The 18,321-nt window shown below is 47.6% G+C and overlaps 1 protein-coding gene across 5 annotated transcripts in view; it reads right to left on the minus strand.

Annotated features, from left to right (window-relative positions):
* ADAMTS17 (ADAM metallopeptidase with thrombospondin type 1 motif 17) overlaps positions 1-18,321 on the minus strand; it is a 348,978-nt gene that overhangs the window by 14,245 nt on the left and 316,412 nt on the right. For all 5 annotated transcript variants that reach the window (XM_078078954.1, XM_078078952.1, XM_078078953.1 and 2 more), the window contains 2 exons: positions 14,717-14,921; positions 10,583-10,735 (listed from right to left, as the gene is read on the minus strand). In XM_078078954.1, coding sequence (XP_077935080.1) covers positions 10,583-10,735; positions 14,717-14,921 — 358 coding nt within the window. The remainder of the gene's footprint in view (positions 1-10,582; positions 10,736-14,716; positions 14,922-18,321) is intronic.

Below are 18,321 nucleotides of genomic sequence, written 5' to 3' on the forward strand. Positions count from 1 at the left end.
AGGAGGATAGACGGCGGGGGAGGGGCCTCCATCGGCAGCTTCTGTAAAGTGATAGAGCCGCGGAGCACAGAATCGGGACTTTTAGAAGTCAGCTCCGCTGAGGGACGTCACTCTGGTGGCTAAGTGGGGGGTGGAACCCTCGCGGGACAGTGTGGTCTCAGGACCCTCGGGGTCACAGAAAGACCGGGGGTGCCTGAGTGCGGCAGAGCTCCCAGGTATCGGAGCAGGGAAGCCGGCTGCAGAGATGGAGCCCAGGCGCGGGCTCTCAGCTCGGGGTTGCCATAAACCGTGATCCGCGGCACAGTCGGGCCACTGCTCCTCCAGCAGGGACCCAACAAGCGGCAGATCCGGGGAGACTCACCTTCCTCCCCCAGGAGGAGCGGCGCGGGAGCGCACCACAGGGATCTGCTGGGTTTGGAGACTCCACACGGGGTCGGGTGCCAGAGATAGAAACGCTCGGTCACAGGCCGGGTGAGCACAGAGTACGGCCAGAGACCGGGGAGACGGGAGTGACTGACTGCTTTTCTCTGGGGGCGCACTGAGGAGCGGGGTCCCGAGTTCTTGGCTCCTCCGGGGCGGAGACTGGGAGGCCGCCATTTTCACTCTCCGCCTCCAAAGCTGTACGGAAAGCTTGCAGGGAACAAAAGCTCCCGAGAGCAAACCCGAGCAGATTACTTAGCCCTGACCGGGCAAGGGCGGGGCAATTCCGCCTCCGGCAAAGACATTTGGGAACCACGGCAACAGGCCCCTCCCCCAGAAGATCAGCGAGAACAGCCAGCCAAGACCAGGTTTACCGATCAATGAGAACGGCAGAACTCCAGCGCTAGGGGAATACTGCACATAGAATTCATGGCTTTTTTACCATGGTTCTTTAGTCTTTCAAAGTTAATTTTTTTTTAAATTTTTCTTTTTCCCTTTTTCAACCAAAAAGCATTTTTATTTTTCATTTCTAGAGTCATATTCTATCCCTTCATAGTAGTTACCCTTATTTTTGGCATATATATATAAGTTGTTCTCTCTTTAAAATTTTTAGATAGTTTCTTCTAACAGATCAAAATATACCCTAAATCTCTAGTGTATGGTTTTGTTCTACTCTCCTGTCTGATCACATTCTCTGCCTTTTTTTTTTCCATTTTTTTTTAAATCCTCTTCTTTCTTTTTTCAAACAACTTATCAATTCCTTTTATAAAATTTTTTATAATTTTCATCTTTACAGTCATATTCCATCCCTTCATCATATCAACCCTTGTTTTTGTACATATATAAGTTTTTCTTTCTTTAAAATTTTGGGAGGCACTTTCTTCTAACAGACCAAAATACACCCAAAATCTAGTGTGCAGCACTGATCTATGCACCAGCCTGATTATATTTGATCATATTCTGTTTTTTTTTGTTTTGTTCTGTTTTTGTTTGTTTTTATCTTTATCTTTTCCTTTTTTCTTTCTTTCCCTTTCTTTTCCCCTGGCTTCAGGTCTTTTCTGATTTGTTTAGAGTATATTTTCTGGGGATTTTGTTACCCTGTTAGCATTTGGTTCTCTCATTCACCTATTCTCCTCTGGACAAAATGACAAGATGGAAAAAATCACCTCAACAAAAAGAACAAGAGGTAGTACCGACTGCCAGGGACCTACTCAATACTGACATTAGTACGATGTCAGATCTAGAGTTCAGAATCATGACTTTAAAGATACTAGCTGGGCTTGAAAAAAGCATGAAAGTTATTAGAGAAACCCTTTCTGGAGAAATAAAAGAACTAAAATCTAACCAAGTCGAAATCCAAAAGGCTATTAATGAGGTGCAATCAAAAATGGGGGCGCTCACTGCTAGGATAAATGAGGCAGGAGAGAGAATCAGTGATATAGAAGACAAAATGATGGAAAATAAAGAAGCTGAGAAAAAGAGAGAAAAACAACTACTGGATCACGAGGGCAGAATTCGAGAGATAAGTGATACCATAAGATGAAACGACATTAGAATAATTGGGATCCCAGAAGAAGAAGAAAGAGAGAGAGGGGCAGAAGGCATATTGGAGCAAATTAGAGCAGAGAACTTCCCTAATTTGGGGAAGGAAACAGGCATCAAAATCCAGGAAGCACAGAGAACTCCTCTCAAAATCAATAAAAATAGGTCAACACCCCGACATCTAATAGTAAAACTTACGAGTCTCAGAGACAAAGAGAAAATCCTGAAAGCAGCTCGGGAGAAGATATGTAACCTACAATGGTAGAAACATTAGATTGGCAACAGACCTATCCACAGAGACCTGGCAGGCCGGAAAGGACTGGCAGGATATATTCAGAGCACTAAACGAGAAAAATATGCAGCCAAGAATACTATATCCAGCTAGGCTGCAATTGAAAATAGAAGGAGAGATAAAAAGCTTCCAGGACAAACAAAAACTAAAGGAATTTGCAAACATGAAACCAGCCCTACAAGAAATATTGAAAGGGGTCCTCTAAGCAAAGAGAGAGCCTAAAAGCAACATAGACCAGAAAGGAACACAGACAATATACAGGAACAGTCACCTTCAGGCAATACAATGGCACTAAATTCCTATCTTTCAATAGTTACCCTGAATGTAAATGGGCTAAATGCCCCAATCAAAAGACACAGGCTATCAGATTGGATTAAAAAACAAGACCCATCGATATGCTGTCTGCAAGAGACTCGTTTTAGACCCAAAGACACCCCCAGATTGAAAGTGAGGGGGTGGAAAACCATTTACCATGCTAATGGACACCAAAAGAAAGCTGAGGTGGCAATCCTTATATCAGACAAATTAGATTTTAAACCAAAGACTGTAATAAGAGATGAGGAAGGACACTATATCCTACTTAAAGGGTCTATCCAACAAGATCTAACAATTGTAAATATCTATGTCCCTATCATGGGAGTTTCCAATTATATAAGGCAATTAATAACGAAAGCAAAGAAACACATTGACAACAATACAATAATAGTGGGGGACTTTAACACCCCCCTCACTGAAATGGACAGATCATCTAAGCCAAAGATCAACAAGGAAATAAAGACTTTAAATGACACACTGGACCAAATGGACTTCACAGACATATTCAGAACATTCCATCCCAAAGCAACAGAATATACATTCTTCTCTAGTGCCCATGGAACATTCTCCAGAATCGATCACATCCTAGGTCACAAATCAGGTCTCAACCGGTACCAAAAGATTGGGATCATTCCCTGCCTATTTTCAGACCACAGTGCTTTGAAACTAGAACTCAATCACAAGAGGAAAGTGAGAAAGAACTCAAATACATGGAGGCTAAAGAGCATCCTACTAAAGAATGAATGGGTCAACCAGGAAATTAAAGTGGAATTCAAAAAATTCATGGAAACCAATGAAAATGAAAACACCACTGTTCAAAATCTTTGGGATGCAGCAAAGGCAGTCCTAAGAGGAAAGTATAGAGCAATACAAGCCTTTCTCAAGAAACAAGAAAGGTCTCAAGTACACAACCTAACCCTACACCTAAAGGAGTTGGAGAAAGAACAGCAAATAAAGCCTAAACCCAGCAGGAGAAGAGAAATCATAAAGATCAGAGCAGAAATCAATGAAATAGGAACCAAGAGAACAGTAGAACAGATCAACGAAACTAGGAGCTGGTTCTTTGAAAGAATTAACAAGATGGATAAACCCCTGGCCAGACTTATCAAAAAGAAAAGAGAAATGACCCAAATCAACAAAATCATGAATGAAAGAGGAGAGATCACAACCAACACCAAAGAAATACAAACAATTATAAGAACATATTATGAGCAACTCTATGCCAGCAAATTGGATAATCTGGAAGAAATGGATGCATTCCTAGAGATGTATCGACTACCAAAACTGAACCAGGAAGAAATAGAAAACCTGAACAGACCTATAACCACTAAGGAAATTGAAGCAGTCATCAAAAATCTCCCAACAAACAAAGGCCAGATGGCTTGCCAGGGGAATTCTACCAAACATTTCAAGAAGAATTAATACCTATTCTTCTGAAACTGTTCCAAAAAATAGAAAGGGAAGGAAAACTTCCAAACTCTTTTTATGAGGCCACCATTACCTTGATCCCAAAACCAGACAAAGACCCCGTCAAAAAGGAGAATTACAGACCAATATCCTTGATGAACATGGATGCAAAAATTCTCACCAAAATACTAGCCAATAGGATCCAACAGTACATTAAAAGGATTATTCACCACGACCCAGTGGGATTTATCCCTGGGCTGCAAGGTTGGTTCAACATCCGCAAATCAATGTGATACAATACATTAACAAAAGAAAGAACAAGAATCATATGATCCTCTCAATAGATGCAGAAAAAGCATTTGACAAAGTACAGCATCCTTTCTTGATCAAAACTCTTCAGAGTATAGGCATAGAGGGTACATACCTCAATATCATAAAAGCCATCTATGAAAAACCTACAGTGAATATCATTCTCAATGGGGAAAAACTGAGAGCTTTCCCCCTAAGGTCGGGAATGCGTCAGGGATGTCCACTATCACCACTGCTGTTCAACATAGTATTAGAAGTCCTAGCCACAGCAATCAGACAACAAAAAGAAATCAAAGGCATCCAAATCGGCAAAGAAGAAGTCAAACTCTCACTCTTTGCAGATGATTTGATACTTTATGTGGAAAACCCAAAAGACTCCACCCCAAAACTGCTAGAACTCATACAGGAATTCAGTCAAGTGGCAGGATATAAAATCAATGCACAGAAATCAGTGGCATTCCTATACACCACCAACAAGAGAGATGAAAGAGAAATTAAGGAGTCGATCCCATTTACAATTGCACCCAAAACCATAAGATACCTAGGAATAAATCTAACCAAAGAGGCAAAGGATCTGTACTCAGAAAACTATGAATGGATAAAATACTCATGAAAGAAATTGAGGAAGACACAAAGAAATGGAAAAACGTTCCATGCTCATGGATTGGAAGAACAAATATTGTGAAGATGTCAATGCTACCTAGAGCAATCTACACATTCAATGCAATCCCCATCAAAATACCATCCACTTTTTCCAAAGAAATGGAACAAATAATCCTAAAATTTTATGGAACCAGAAAAGACCCCGAATTGCCAGAGGAATGCTGAAAAAGAAAAGCAAAGCTGGCGGCATCACAATTCCGGACTTCCAGCTCTATTACAAAGCTGTCATCATCAAGACAGTATGGTACTGGCACAAAAACAGACACATAGATCAATGGAACAGAATAGAGAGCCCAGAAATGGACCCTCAACTCTATGGTCAAGTAATCTTTGACAAAGCAGGAAAGAATGTCCAATGGAAAAAAGACAGTCTCTTCAACAGATGGTGTTGGGAAAATTGGACAGCCACATGCAGAAGAATGAAACTGGACCATTTCCTTACACCACACACAAAAATAGACTCCAAATGGTTGAAAGACCTAAATGTGAGGCAGGTGTCCGTCAAAATCCTGAAGAACACAGGCAGCAACCTCTTCGACCTCAGCCTCAGCAACTTCTTCCTAGAAACATCACCAAAGGCAAGGGAAGCAAGGAGAAAAATGAACTATTGGGACTTCATCAAGATAAAAAGCTTTTTTTTTTTTTTTTTTAAAGATTTTATTTATCTATTTGAGAGAGAGAGAATGAGAGAGAGCACATGAGAGGGGGGAGGGTCAGAGGGAGAAGCAGACTCCCTGCCGAGCAGGGAGCCTGATGCGGGACTCGATCCAGGGACTCCAGGATCATGACCTGAGCCGAAGGCAGTTGCTTAACCAACTGAGCCACCCAGGCGCCCAAGATAAAAAGCTTTTGCACAGCAAAAGAAACAGTCAACAAAACCAAAAGACAACTGACAGAATGGGAGAAGATATTTGCAAATGACATATCACATAAAGGGCTAGTATCCAAAACCTATAAAGAACTTATCAAACTCAACACCCAAAGAACAAAGAATCCAATCAAGAAATGGGCCGAAGATATGAACAGACATTTTTCCAAAGAAGACATCCAAATGGCCAACAGACACATGAAAAAGTGCTCAACATCGCTCGGCACCAGGGAAATCCAAATCAAAACCTCAATGAGATATCACCTCACACCAGTCAGAATGGCTAAAATTAACAGGTCAGGAAACGACAGATGTTGGCGTGGATGCAGAGAAAGGGGAACCCTCCTACACTGTTGGTGGGAATGCAAGCTGGTGCAGCCACTCTGAAAAACAATATGGAGGTTCCTCAAAAAGTTGAGAATAGAGCTACCATAGGATCCAGCAATTGCACTACTGGGTATTTACCCCAAAGGTACAAATGTAGGGATCCGAAGGGGTACGTGCAGCCCGATGTTTATAGCAGCCATGTCCACAAGAGCCAAACTGTGGAAAGAGCCAAGATGTCCATCGACAGATGAATGGATAAAGAAGAAGTGGTATATATACACAATGGAATATTATGCAGCCATCAAAAGGAATGAGATCTTGCCATTTGCAAGAACGTGGTTGGAACTGGAGGGTGTTATGCTGAGCGAAATAAGTCAATCAGAGAAAGACATGTATCATATGACCTCACTGATATGAGGAATTTTTAATCTCAGGAAACAAACTGAGGGTTGCTGGAGTGGGGGGTGGGGTGGGAGGGATGGGGTGGCTGGGTGATAGACACTGGGGAGGGTATGTGCTATGGTGAGTGCTGTGAATTGTGCAAGACTGTTGAATCACAGATCTGTACCTCTGAAACAAATAATGCAATATATGTTAAGAAAAAAAAACAAAAACAAAAGAAGATGATAGCAGGAGGGGAAGAATGAAGGGGGGGAAATCGGAGGGGGAGACGAACCATGAGAGACGATGGACTCTGAAAAACAAACTGAGGGTTCTAGAGGGGAGGGGGGTGGGAGGATGGGTTAGCCTGGTGATGGGTATTAAAGAGGTCATGCTCGGCATGGAGCACTGGGTTTATGCACAAACAATGAATCATGGAACACTACATCAAAAACTAATGATTTAATGTATGGTGATTAACATAACAATAAAAAAATAAAAAAAAATAAAAGTGCACCAACCCCATGTGTGTGACAAGGGCACTGTCCACAAGCCGTAGAGTGAAGATAAGAGGTCAACGGCAAAGCAAATCTAGTCCAAAGAAGTGTAAATGTCAGGGTACCATCCATCCAGTGGAATCCACTTATGTTGGCCAGTTGCCCAGCGAGTGAGGACAAGGACCCCTATAGGGAATTGTATCTTTCCGTTCTCCAGAGAAGAAATGGGGAAAAGCAACGGGCAGATTTCTAGAACCGTACTCTACAGATTTCTGCAACTGGGCAGGCCAGACCACCCAGTGATGGCTGTGGAGGAGGGAGTGGTGGTGAGGCAAACCGTCAGGGTGGGGGTCCCACAGTTGAGTTTTGTGCGGCCCCTGCCCCGTCACGCTTGCTCAGTATGCTCATGCATACCTGGACTTCCAGTTCCAGGTCTGTGACCAAGTTCTCAGCTTGGTAGATCGAGTCTGCCCTGGGCCCCGGCTCTGGCCAGACGTGCTGGGGAGGGGGCAGCTTCCCGCCCCCTCCCCCTGCCATGCTGAGTACTCTCCCCCAAGGCTTTGTGTACACCAATCCGATGCCATCAGATACCACCCCTGGATGGCAGCCAAGATCATCACATGCCATCAATCTTTCCTGTTTTTAAGGCCAGGGATGACTGATCAAGCTGGCTGTGGTAAAAAGCAGGCACTGTGGCCTTCCAATACCTTACTTTCCAGAAAGCTGGGAGGCATTATTCACCATGGCCTGGCTAATAAAGAGGCAGGCCAGCTAAAGGCTCTACTTCGCCTGGTGGACTGTGTGTGGGGGAGTTTGCTAAATGGCAAACCGGCCTCCTCAACCAAGGAGGGGCCCTTGAACAATGGAGGAGGGCGAGCGTGAGCTACCAGATCTGGGGTAGCACAGGGATGAGCCTCTCGGGTACGACTCACATTTATTTCCTGGCGTTTTGCAGCTCCCCGCACCAGGAAGTTCACGGTACTTAAGAAAACAGAAGTGTCCATCTGGTCTTCAAAGCCCGAATGGTGAGGCTGGAGAAACTCAGGCTCTGGAGAGCCAATGACCATCTCTAGGACATGCTGTGGCTCAAAGGTACCATCATGGGGCCTCCGGAGCCCCTCGCATATGGACTGAACTCTGACCTGGGGTTCAGACCTTGGACTCTGCCGGAGCACTGTGGGCCAGTCACTTAATCTCTGAGCATCTACTGTCTCTTCTAGAAAACAGGGCCAAGGACCTGGTCAGAGGGCAGAGGCGCAGGGGTAGACCTCAAACTCTGAGGGCTGAGTGCAGCCCAGGCCCTCCTTGACCCCTCCCCTCCCCTTCGCTTCCTGCCCAGGGATATCTATGACCATGGAGGTCACCCTTCACTAGCATAGGCTGCATGTGGGGTGTGACCACAGGACCCTTCTAATTCCCCAAGTAGAATGACAGCTTTGTTCCAGTCCACACCTGGACATTTGGAGTCCAAACAATGGTCTTCTGCCTCTTACTCTGTTGGGGAGCTCCCCTTCTATGTCTTCTGACAATTCTGACACGGAACACTCCCAAAATGTTTTCTTATTGATTAGAACCCAAACTGTTGAGAGCTCGCTTACATTTCCCTGGGCCTTTGGGATACACTGGTGACCCTTCTCAAGCTGAGTCTGACATGGTTGGCCATGAGACGACATTTCTTGGCATGGTTCTATAAAAGGCTGGGCCCTCCGATCGATAAGACAAAGTTAGATGAGATCAGAACAGGTTAGTCCTGGGGACTGTGCCTCCTGGGGACCCAGCATAAACACTGGGTGCTGGGTTTGGGGCAGGAAAAATGGCCTGAGTTGTCAAAGCGCTTAGTCACATATATTAATGCCTTGAAAGCTCTGAGCGTCTCTGAGAAACAGGCAGGGCCAGTGTTAATGATTCTCCATTGCAGTGATAAAGAGACTGAGGGCCAGAGAGGTTAAGATATGTTAAATGGTGAGTCAGAGCTGTAACTCAGCCCCTTGATGCCTCTCTCACAGGACTCGAGGTTCTAATGGCATTTTTGCAAGAGCCTTCAAGTGAAGTTCAAGTGAAGCCTCCTCCAAAGGAAGACATCCTGGCAACTCCATTCTACGTGTTATTACATTCATGGAGAAACTGGACTGTTGGCCCGGTTCTATTGCTTTGGTCAGATCTTCTGATCAGGGAGTAAATAAAAAGGAGGTGTTTTTGGTCTTCCCCAAATTCGCAGTTATCCAGAAGCTGCATTTTAGCATAGCTGGCAAACTGGAACCTGAGAAATTGGCTTTTGTGCCCTCCAAGAGTTTGGAGGAGTTTGTATTCTCATTTGCAGGAAGGTGGCATTTCTGGGAGGACCCGATCTGGGTAAGTTTTGCTTTCTAATGGCCAAACCACCTCTCCTTCCATAAAGCAGAGGCACAAACCAAATTACTGCCTGGGCCAGGCAGCTAAATCAAAACACATAGTGGCTAGAGGAGTGTGGGGGGCTGGAGGAGGGCCAGGGCCTGGGGAAAGGCACCAGGCCTGCTTGGCCCCAGATCACGGTGGCCAAGTGAGGACGAGGACACATCGCCATGTTGCCAGATTTCCAGACAAGGGCCCCAAATCCAGATTTTCAGGCGAAATCGCCCTGTTTTTAAATGTTAGTAACAATTCCAGAATGTTTATGATATCACGCAGGCCACGCAAAAACTGGGGGCCCTTGGGCCACCAGTCTGCAAACTTGGGGTGAAGAGACATCAAGAGAAGTGAACGGGGAGTTTTCAGTTGCGAAGACCAAAAAAGAAACACGAACACCCTGTGCTGCCATTAGAGATTTTCCTTAGAAAATCAGACGTTAGCGAATGTCACTAGAAATTCTACGGTTTTTGGGAAAAGGTTCCCTAGCAGGCCTCCTGGCCGGTGCTCATGTGGGACAGCGGTACTCACCTCAGCTCCCCCCTCCCCCCAGGAAACAGGCCTCAGAGGTAATGGGTTCACAGATACTAGGGGAATGAATAAAAGAAGAGCTGAACAGCAAAGAAGTTTTCACATCTGATTTACGTTGCAGTGCTCTTTCACCCTCTCTGCACCCCAACCCCGGGCTGCAGGCCAGGCTCTAGAAGATGGCTCTTCCTTTCTGCCCGCCCCCCCCCAGAGCCCCCACCTGCCTGCCCATGCATTGTGCGGGCCCTCACCCAGGGGTCCTGAAAGTGAAGGGAAGTGCTGTTTGCCCCAAAGCCCCTCCGTGTCTGTTTCGGCCAAGGCTCCTCCATGTTTACAAGGCTTTTGTGATGGCCAATGGCCAAGCCCCCCGAGGGATGCTGGGGCACAGGCCGCACACAGCACAGGGCAGCCAACTGGGATCCGGGGCACCCTGCTCCGTACTTTGGGAGGCATTCGGTTTCCTTCTGAATGCACACGGCACAGGGTCATGGGCAGGTGCAGAGCTTGGAGAGAAAGCGAACTTGCCTGGGTAGCCTGGGTAGCCTGGGACTGCCTCATGCAGTGGAAGCCCATGTGATTGCTGAGCTCCTGTTTGCAGAGCTCCCCGCGCGGGCGGGCAGGGTGGAGATGCAGGCCCGCCGGACTCACCTTGGACCAGTCCCCGGTCTTCCACTCGTAGCAGCCCGAGTAGTCCTCGCACGCCTCCTCTGCTTTGGGCCTCATGGACGCATCGCATTTGCCTTGCGAGTTGGTGCACGTCACAGTTCGTTTTCGGGTCCCTTTGCCGCAGGTGGCCGAGCACTGCAAGACACCGTTTGGATGTTTGATCCGGTCTGGTTCAGGTCAAGGTCATCAACGCCTATTAAGTCGCAACAATGTGCCAGCCCCAGGGCCGGGGACGCAAGGATGAGGATGCTGCTGGGCTTCTAGAGTCTGAAGCACGTGGTCCCAGCTGTGACTCCAGCCAAGTGGCCAGTGATGGGGGGAGGGCCACAGGAGCGGGGAGAGCTCCAGGTACCAGAAGACCAAACTAGGAATTTAGTGGCCTGCTACCAGGTCCAAAAGACTGATGCAGTGGAGAAGTTCAAGGGGCAAATGCTGGTGGACCCTCGAGCAGAGCAGGGGACGGGGCCAGGGGAAGCCAGGTAAGGACACCCAGGCAAAGATGTCTGAGGCCCCTGACTCCTCCGAGCTGGCCTCTAGCTTCGTGCACGCTGCCTGGGCCAGCCTGGGGCAAAAGCACAGGCTCAGGGTGGAACACGGGGAGATGCAAACCCAACCCACAGGTGACTTTCATGTTAGGCCGTCGGCAAGCTCTTGTAGAGAGCTACAGTGACTGTGTTAAGTGTGGATGCCAAGAGCATCACTGAGCAATGGTCCCTGTGGTAATTTACGTACTTCCCGGGAGACACTGCAAGAGAAAGTGTGGGGCGGGGACCCAAAGAGGGCCTGAGGAATGACAGATCATGTGCGAGCCCTGAGAATTCAAGATTCCCATGCCCTCAGGCAGCAAGACCCCCAGAAGAAGGGGTGAGCGGTGGGGTGACAGCTGTAAACAGGGTGGACCTGCGGGGTGTACCTGGAGCCTGCTCCTGGCGTGCTCCCCCTGCACTCAGGGAGGGACCTCGCCGGGCTCCGAGAGTGCTTAGCCACCTCAAAACGAAACGGAAGGAAGCCCAGGCAGAGCAGACCTATGACCTCGGGAGGATGGGACTGACTGTGCACGATCCGGCCAGCAAGAGGAGGTGACGCGTCCTGCAAACCCAGGGAGCTCTCCCTCTTATTTGCCGGGTACGGAAGCCCTGCCTGTCTCCACCATAGAAGCAAACACGTAACTTGCGGAGAGGTTGGCCTGATGGCTGTATTCCGCCAAGAGGTACAGACACAGTGAGCCCCAGGCTCCCAACAGCTGCGTCCTAGAGCTATGGTGGGGACAGCCCATGTGCTGTGGTGGCACAAAATGGAGCCCTCACAAATCGAGCGTCTGCTTTCATACTTGCTTGATTTACCAGAAATACACAGCAGATATTCTTGAGCCACAGCAAACTTGATTTTTTAAAAAAGTTCCACTGTGTCCCCCGGGAAAATGCACCTACAGGACAAAAGTTGTTCTTTATAGTTCTATTATTAACATTTATCCCAAAATGTTATGTAGCTTTATTTCTCCGATGAGTTCAATTTAGCTCTCCGAGGCTTTTTTTTTTCTTTCTCTCTTTTTTTTTTTTGAGACTAACTTAGATTGGCTTGTTTTAGAAGAAATACACATGCTTCAGAACTGGTTGTGGTGTCATCTGGGGGGAGCTGGAGAACATGCGCATTTGGTCCTGTGTGTGGGTGAGGGGTCGGCTTTATAGGATCTTGGATGCAAGGGGTCAATCCAGAGCAGGTGTCACCGTCTTGGGCAGGATGGGTTGTGGCTGGGAGGGCCACTGCTGGGAGCCTGGGTTACCGAGTTGAAGGTCAATCTCTCTGCTTCTCTGCATGGTGATGCTCCCTGACCATTTCATTAGCTCTGCCTTGACCATTTGACTTGTGGGCTCCTCCCTGGCACCAGCAACCACACCCACGCTCTTTCTTCAACTAGAAGCCTACTTACCACTTCTGCCAGAGTTCCTGCATTGTCTTACTCTATTCTGCATTCCCTGTCCCTTTCCCTTGAATTTCAAACACTGTAATGTCTAGCCTGTTTCTTGACCAAACGCTGGCTCAGCCCTTCTGACCAGAAGGTGGGGCTTCCTCTGGAGGGACCTAGGACAGGAGACAGTCACTCTCTTTTGCTTCCTTCCTGGTATCTGCTCCTCATTCGAACAAAGCTGGGAAGAAGCTGGGGGGTAGACAGTACGGGTGATCAACACTGCTGGCTATATATAAAGGCAGCCTCCTCAATAAAATAAATTTCTCTGCCACAAGAAATTTAAACCCATTTGTTTCCAGAAGAAGGAACATTAAAAGGGCTTCAGCACTGGGGCGCCTGGGTGGCTCTGTCGGTTAAGCATCTGCCATCAGCTCAGGTCATGATCCTGGGGTCCTGGGATCGAGCCCCGTGGTGGGCTCCCTGCTCAGTGGGGGGTCTGCTTCTCCCTCTCCCTCCGCCCCTCCTCCTGCTTGTGCTCTCTCTCTCTCTCTCAAATAAATAAATAAAATCTTTAAAGGGGCTTCAGCATGTGGTGAAGCAGTAGAAATACCAGTTTGGTGAGCATCTCGTGACTGAGGGCAAGATTTGATTCCAAGTTGACTGTTCAGAAAGAGGCATTTGGCTCGAGCCTAGGGTGAGCCAGAAGGAGACTGATTGGTATGGATACTATTTCAGCATTAGGATCAGGTACACACAGAGATAGAGACGTGAAATTAGAGAGATTTCTTTAAATCTTGCTTCAGTTGTCTCACATTTTCCAGTCTGGTGTTCTTTGCTATGGTGATAGTTGATAATGTCAGGCTTGGTTATTTTGGTAAGGACATTTTTTTTTCTATGAGAAAGAGTCTGAATGGAAAATTTATGGCTTTGATCTGATTAAAACATAAATCTTGTTTGGATCAAGAACCAGGTGATCAAGAACCTCAGGCTCAAGGTGGGTTGGCGGGGGTGGGGGTGGGGATGGGAGACTGCATGCCGGACCCTACCCCTCCAGCAAGTAGTCCCCCTCCCTAAAAGAGGTCCCTTCAATGTTCAACTTACAGTCCTAAGTACATATAAAAGATCAAAATTTTAAACTCTCTCTTTTCCCTAAAATATCATAAAGGGCAGGCTAAAGACTCAGGTCTTTAACGGGTCCATGTCAAGATCTGTCTGAAAAGTAAACCCCATTTCAGAGTAGCCAAGGGCAAACTTTTCGTTCATTAAGAATGGGCTGAATACTTTCTTATTCAAAATAATTCCAACTGTTTGGCAATAAAAAAGGAACTTTAAAAATATTTTCCACACTGAAGAGTGTCTTGGATTTAGCCTTTCTGACTTTCCTAGAACACATTTGATGGAGGACCTGAGGGAAACTTGCCCTTTATTCAGCTTTTTATTTTATGGCCAAACAGTCAAAATATTAATGCAAAGTCAACGCAAAGCCTTGAAGGATGATATTACCAAAGATAAAATATTTCCAGAATCAGTCTTTCAAGTTAAAACTTAAGGCTTAATTGAGCTCTTTCCAAAATGTTTTATGGCATGAGATGTGTGACTCCAACTTGTACACTAAAAACTGTCCCTCCCAGTGTCTGCTTGCCTCTTACAATCCACAAAGACTGGCACAGAGTTCAAAGAAAGCCTTTGAAACCACCTTCCCAACTGATCGCACCAGAATTCAAATACATCAAAAGAAAATAAGAAGGTCAGTTGGTTAGTCAGTTGGTCTGTCTACCTACCTACCAACCTACCCCCCAACCCACCCACCCAACCATGCATCCATCCATCCATCTACCCAACCAACCATCCATCCATCCATCCATCCAACCATCCAACCAACCATCCATCCATCCATCTATTGATCGATCCATCCATCCATCCATCCCTCCATCCATCCATCTTTACATGAGAATTTTCATAGGAAATGGGATCGAACTGTGGTAAATATTATCAAAAACATATATATGATCAAAAACACATTACCCATGTTTGTTTAGCCATACTGTCACCTCAGATGGAATTTAAGAATATGTGAGCTAGAACACATCTTTCTTAGTTATCTGGGGGCTGGCAAGCACTGTGATACTTGGGTTTGAGTCACAAATACCATAGAGGGAACGGCACCATGTTGGGGTCCCTGTGGAGAAGGCAGCCTGGGCACCCACCTGTGACCACTCAGAGGCCTCCCAGATGGACAGGCAGTCCTGGCCTTCGCAGCTCTGCACTGGTGCTGGCCGGGGGCCCGGGCAATAGAGGGGCCGTGTGGTGACGTGGGTGCCATTCTGCAGCTGGTATACGCAGGTCACCTCCCGATGCTGGATGCCCTTTTCACATGTCGCTGAGCAGGGGCTCCATGGGCCTGCCACCCACCTGTCCAGGAGGAGGAGAGACAGTGAGAGAGTAACCGGGTGGGGAGGCCAGCTTCCCTGGAGGGCCTTCCAGACACATCATGGCGTCTTGGGCCTGTAACGTGAGGGAGGGAGATGGACGCAGAGAGCTTTGCAACTGACTTTCAAAATAATTCTGAAGTATTAGAGCAGAGGGAGTCCCATGAGTTGAGTGGGTCAATGGCTTATTCAAAGCAGAAATCCTTCTGCACACAACACCTCTATGGCAGGTTGAATTATTGTTCCTGAGCGGTCGCTCTCCCTGTGGCAGGATTACATATCCCACCCACTGTCTACGCCATGCTTTGTTCAATGGGGTGTCAGTAGACATGAAGCTGGCCATGTCCCAGCAGAAGCTTTGAGTGTGATTATGTGGTTTGGCTCTGCTTCTCTCCGTTTCCTGCCCTCTGCCATGAGAATAGCAGGTCCCAACACAAGGGATGCTCTGACGGCTGAGCTCTGTCATAACAGGACACTGCTGTCAGCCACTGAGATGCTGGGGTGGTCTGTCACTGCACCAAAACCTAACTGGTACACTCCTTGACAGAGGACGCCCTGGTACCAGCTTGAACACACCAGGACCAGGGACTCCCTGATTTCCAAAGAGTGGAGGCCTTCTTGGGTGGGGACTGTCACTCTTGAGGAGGCAACTCATGGGCTGGGATAAGACTGAGCTGGTGAAAGTGCTCCACTAAAATTTGGTCTACCTGCCTTCCATTTCAATGACCCCAATTCGACCAGGGTCTCGGTTGGCCTCAGGGTGTTGGAAAGAAGCTGAGCGGTTGGAAATCATGATTTCTCAGGACACAAATGGGGCTTTGAATGCCCTTTGGGGGACACAAAAGGACTCTCTCCTCCTTCGGTCCCTGCATGAGCCTCAGATCCTCTTAGCTCCCAGGAGCTCACCACTTGACAAAATGGCTGAATCCATTGATGGCTGGCTCTGATAAACATTCAGTTCTTCCTCATCAGTTGGAACAGTCCTAAGATCCTGAAACCAAATCTGATCATGCCATCCTACTGTTTAGAAACGTCAGTAGTGTCTTCCCACTGGCAGTGTTCTTGAGGGGACGCTGGGTGGTGCCAGGCCTCTCTTCATCTCCAGTCCTAGCTTACTTGCTCATTCATCCATCCCAGCATGGCACATTCACTAAGGGCTTCCCATGTGCCAGGCACTGTTCTAGGTTCTGATGATGAGGCAGGGAACAAAACAAAGCCTTGCCCTCTGAATCTTACTATCCTGATGGGGACAGACAGTAAACCAAGGAATGATACACAATAGACTATATATAGTGCGTATTATATATCATACATGAATAGAGAAGATGCCACATGGTGGCAAGTACTTTAGAGAAAAGTAAAGCAGTGTAGGGCAGACCAGGGAGGAGGTGAGGAGTGAGCACATAAGGTGGCAGGGACGGCCCCACGGATAAGCTGACATGTGAGCAGAGCCTGGAAGGAAGCAAGAAAGTCAGTCATGTGGTTCCTTGGGAAAGGACTTTTGGGCAGAGGGCACAGTGGGTGCAAAGGCCCTGGGGAAGAGTGTGCTGGCAGAGCAGAGGAGCAGCAAGGAGTCTGGTGTGGCTGGGGGAGGGGTGAACAGAGGGAGGGGCAGGGAGAGGAACATGAGAGAGGACAGGGTGAGATCCTACAGGCCCTGGCTGGCCACTGTGGCTCTTGTTTGAATAAGATGCAGTCCCAGAGGGTTTGGAGAGAGGAGTGATGTGCCCTCCAGGCTTGGAGAGGGTCATTCTGGCTCTGGGCAGATACCAGTCTATAGGGCAGCAACAAGGAGACTAGGGAGGAGGCTACTGCACCAGTCCAGGCAGGAGATGAGGGTGGTTTGTACCAGCTGGGGGTGGTGGCAGTGGTTGGGCTAAATGTTGAGAAGATGGAGCTACCCAGGCCCCCTCCCTCCACCCCTATACTGTTCCTCCTTGTCCCTTAGGGCAAGCTCAGGCGACCTCCTCTGACTTCCAGTCCCCTTGGTAGAGCCATCACTGTCCTCCATGCCCCCAGGGAATAACTGCAGAGAAGCTCCTCTTACCAGACCCCTTGCCTATGCTGTGGGATGGAAGTGACTGTGCCTACCCTGGGACAAGGGACATATGTCCTGTAAGCTGCTTACACCAACACCTGGCACACCTAAGCCTATATAACTCTTAGCAATAGTTCTTCTTTATCTCTTCAGTAGGAGATGATGAAGTCCCAGAGGTGAGCAAATCCTGCTCCCATTTCAGCACCTGCCAAGTGCTTGAACAACACTATCAGAACAAAACCAAATCCTACCCATTTCTCCTCATTCTGGTCTTTGGAGTAACATGATTGGCTTCTTAAATATTTGAAGATAGCTCTTTTGTTCCCCCAAAGCTTTCTCTTATCTTGATCAAAATATATTTGCATGTGGCAGATTCTGAATCCTTTCTGTTCTAATTCTCTCATCAGTCACTACTGTTCTCAAAATGGATTGCTTTGTCGTGGGCAAAATGGCCCAGATGTGGTCTGAAAGCAGCAGGAGAGAATGTGATGGTTTTTTTCCCTCTTTAAAGGGAGGCTCTGGTTTCATTAAAGCAGCTCAGCTCTACATTATGTCTGTTTTTAAGCAAGCAGACTGCACCTCTGTTAGCCCCAATGACTTCTCTTATTTTTCTCCTGAACCGACTCTCAGCCAGATCTCCTTCGTCCTGACCTTTTGCCATTGACTTTGTGAATACAAATGTCAGGCTCTAGCTTGAGACCTGTTCAGTGCTCCTGCGCTGACCTCAACTGTGAGAAGAACTTTGTATCCCCCTCTTGTCTTTTTTTTTTTAAGATGCTATTTATTTATTTGCGAGAGAGAGCAAGCACAAGCAGTAGGCAGAGGGAGAAGCCGTTTCCCCACTGAGCAGGGAGCCCAATGCTGGACTTGATCCCAGGACGCTGGGATCGTGACCTGAGCCGAAGGCAGATGCTTATACTGACTGAGCCACCCAGGCATCCCCCCCACTTCTCTTTTGTATTTTCTGTGCTTCCCAGGGGTCAAGCTGGGAAGCGGGACCTCTATGTCCTACTCACGGGAATGTCACCTGCCTGTGGGCGTGCATGCTGTTGGCCAGGGGGCACCAGCATCTCCAGCTCTGGACACACAACCAGAGCATGGGCTCTAGGGAATATGCAAGTTGACTCTGGTCTACACAAAGGTCACATCTGGGCAGCTGAGGGGATGGGGAAGAGCTGAGAGAGGTTGAGCAGTCCTCCCTCAGACATCTCCTATCCCTCCTGTTCCATCACAGACTGGAAAAGTCAGACCCACGGGGATCAGTTTCCTGTAGAGCTGGGAGGGGTTACCTTTCTTTCCTGTTCTTCTTTCCTTTGCCTCTGGTGTCTCCTGGGCCTTTGAGGTG

The sequence above is a fragment of the Halichoerus grypus genome, chromosome 8, assembly GCF_964656455.1.
Source record: "Halichoerus grypus chromosome 8, mHalGry1.hap1.1, whole genome shotgun sequence".
In the NCBI taxonomy this organism is placed as follows: Eukaryota; Metazoa; Chordata; class Mammalia; order Carnivora; family Phocidae; genus Halichoerus; species Halichoerus grypus.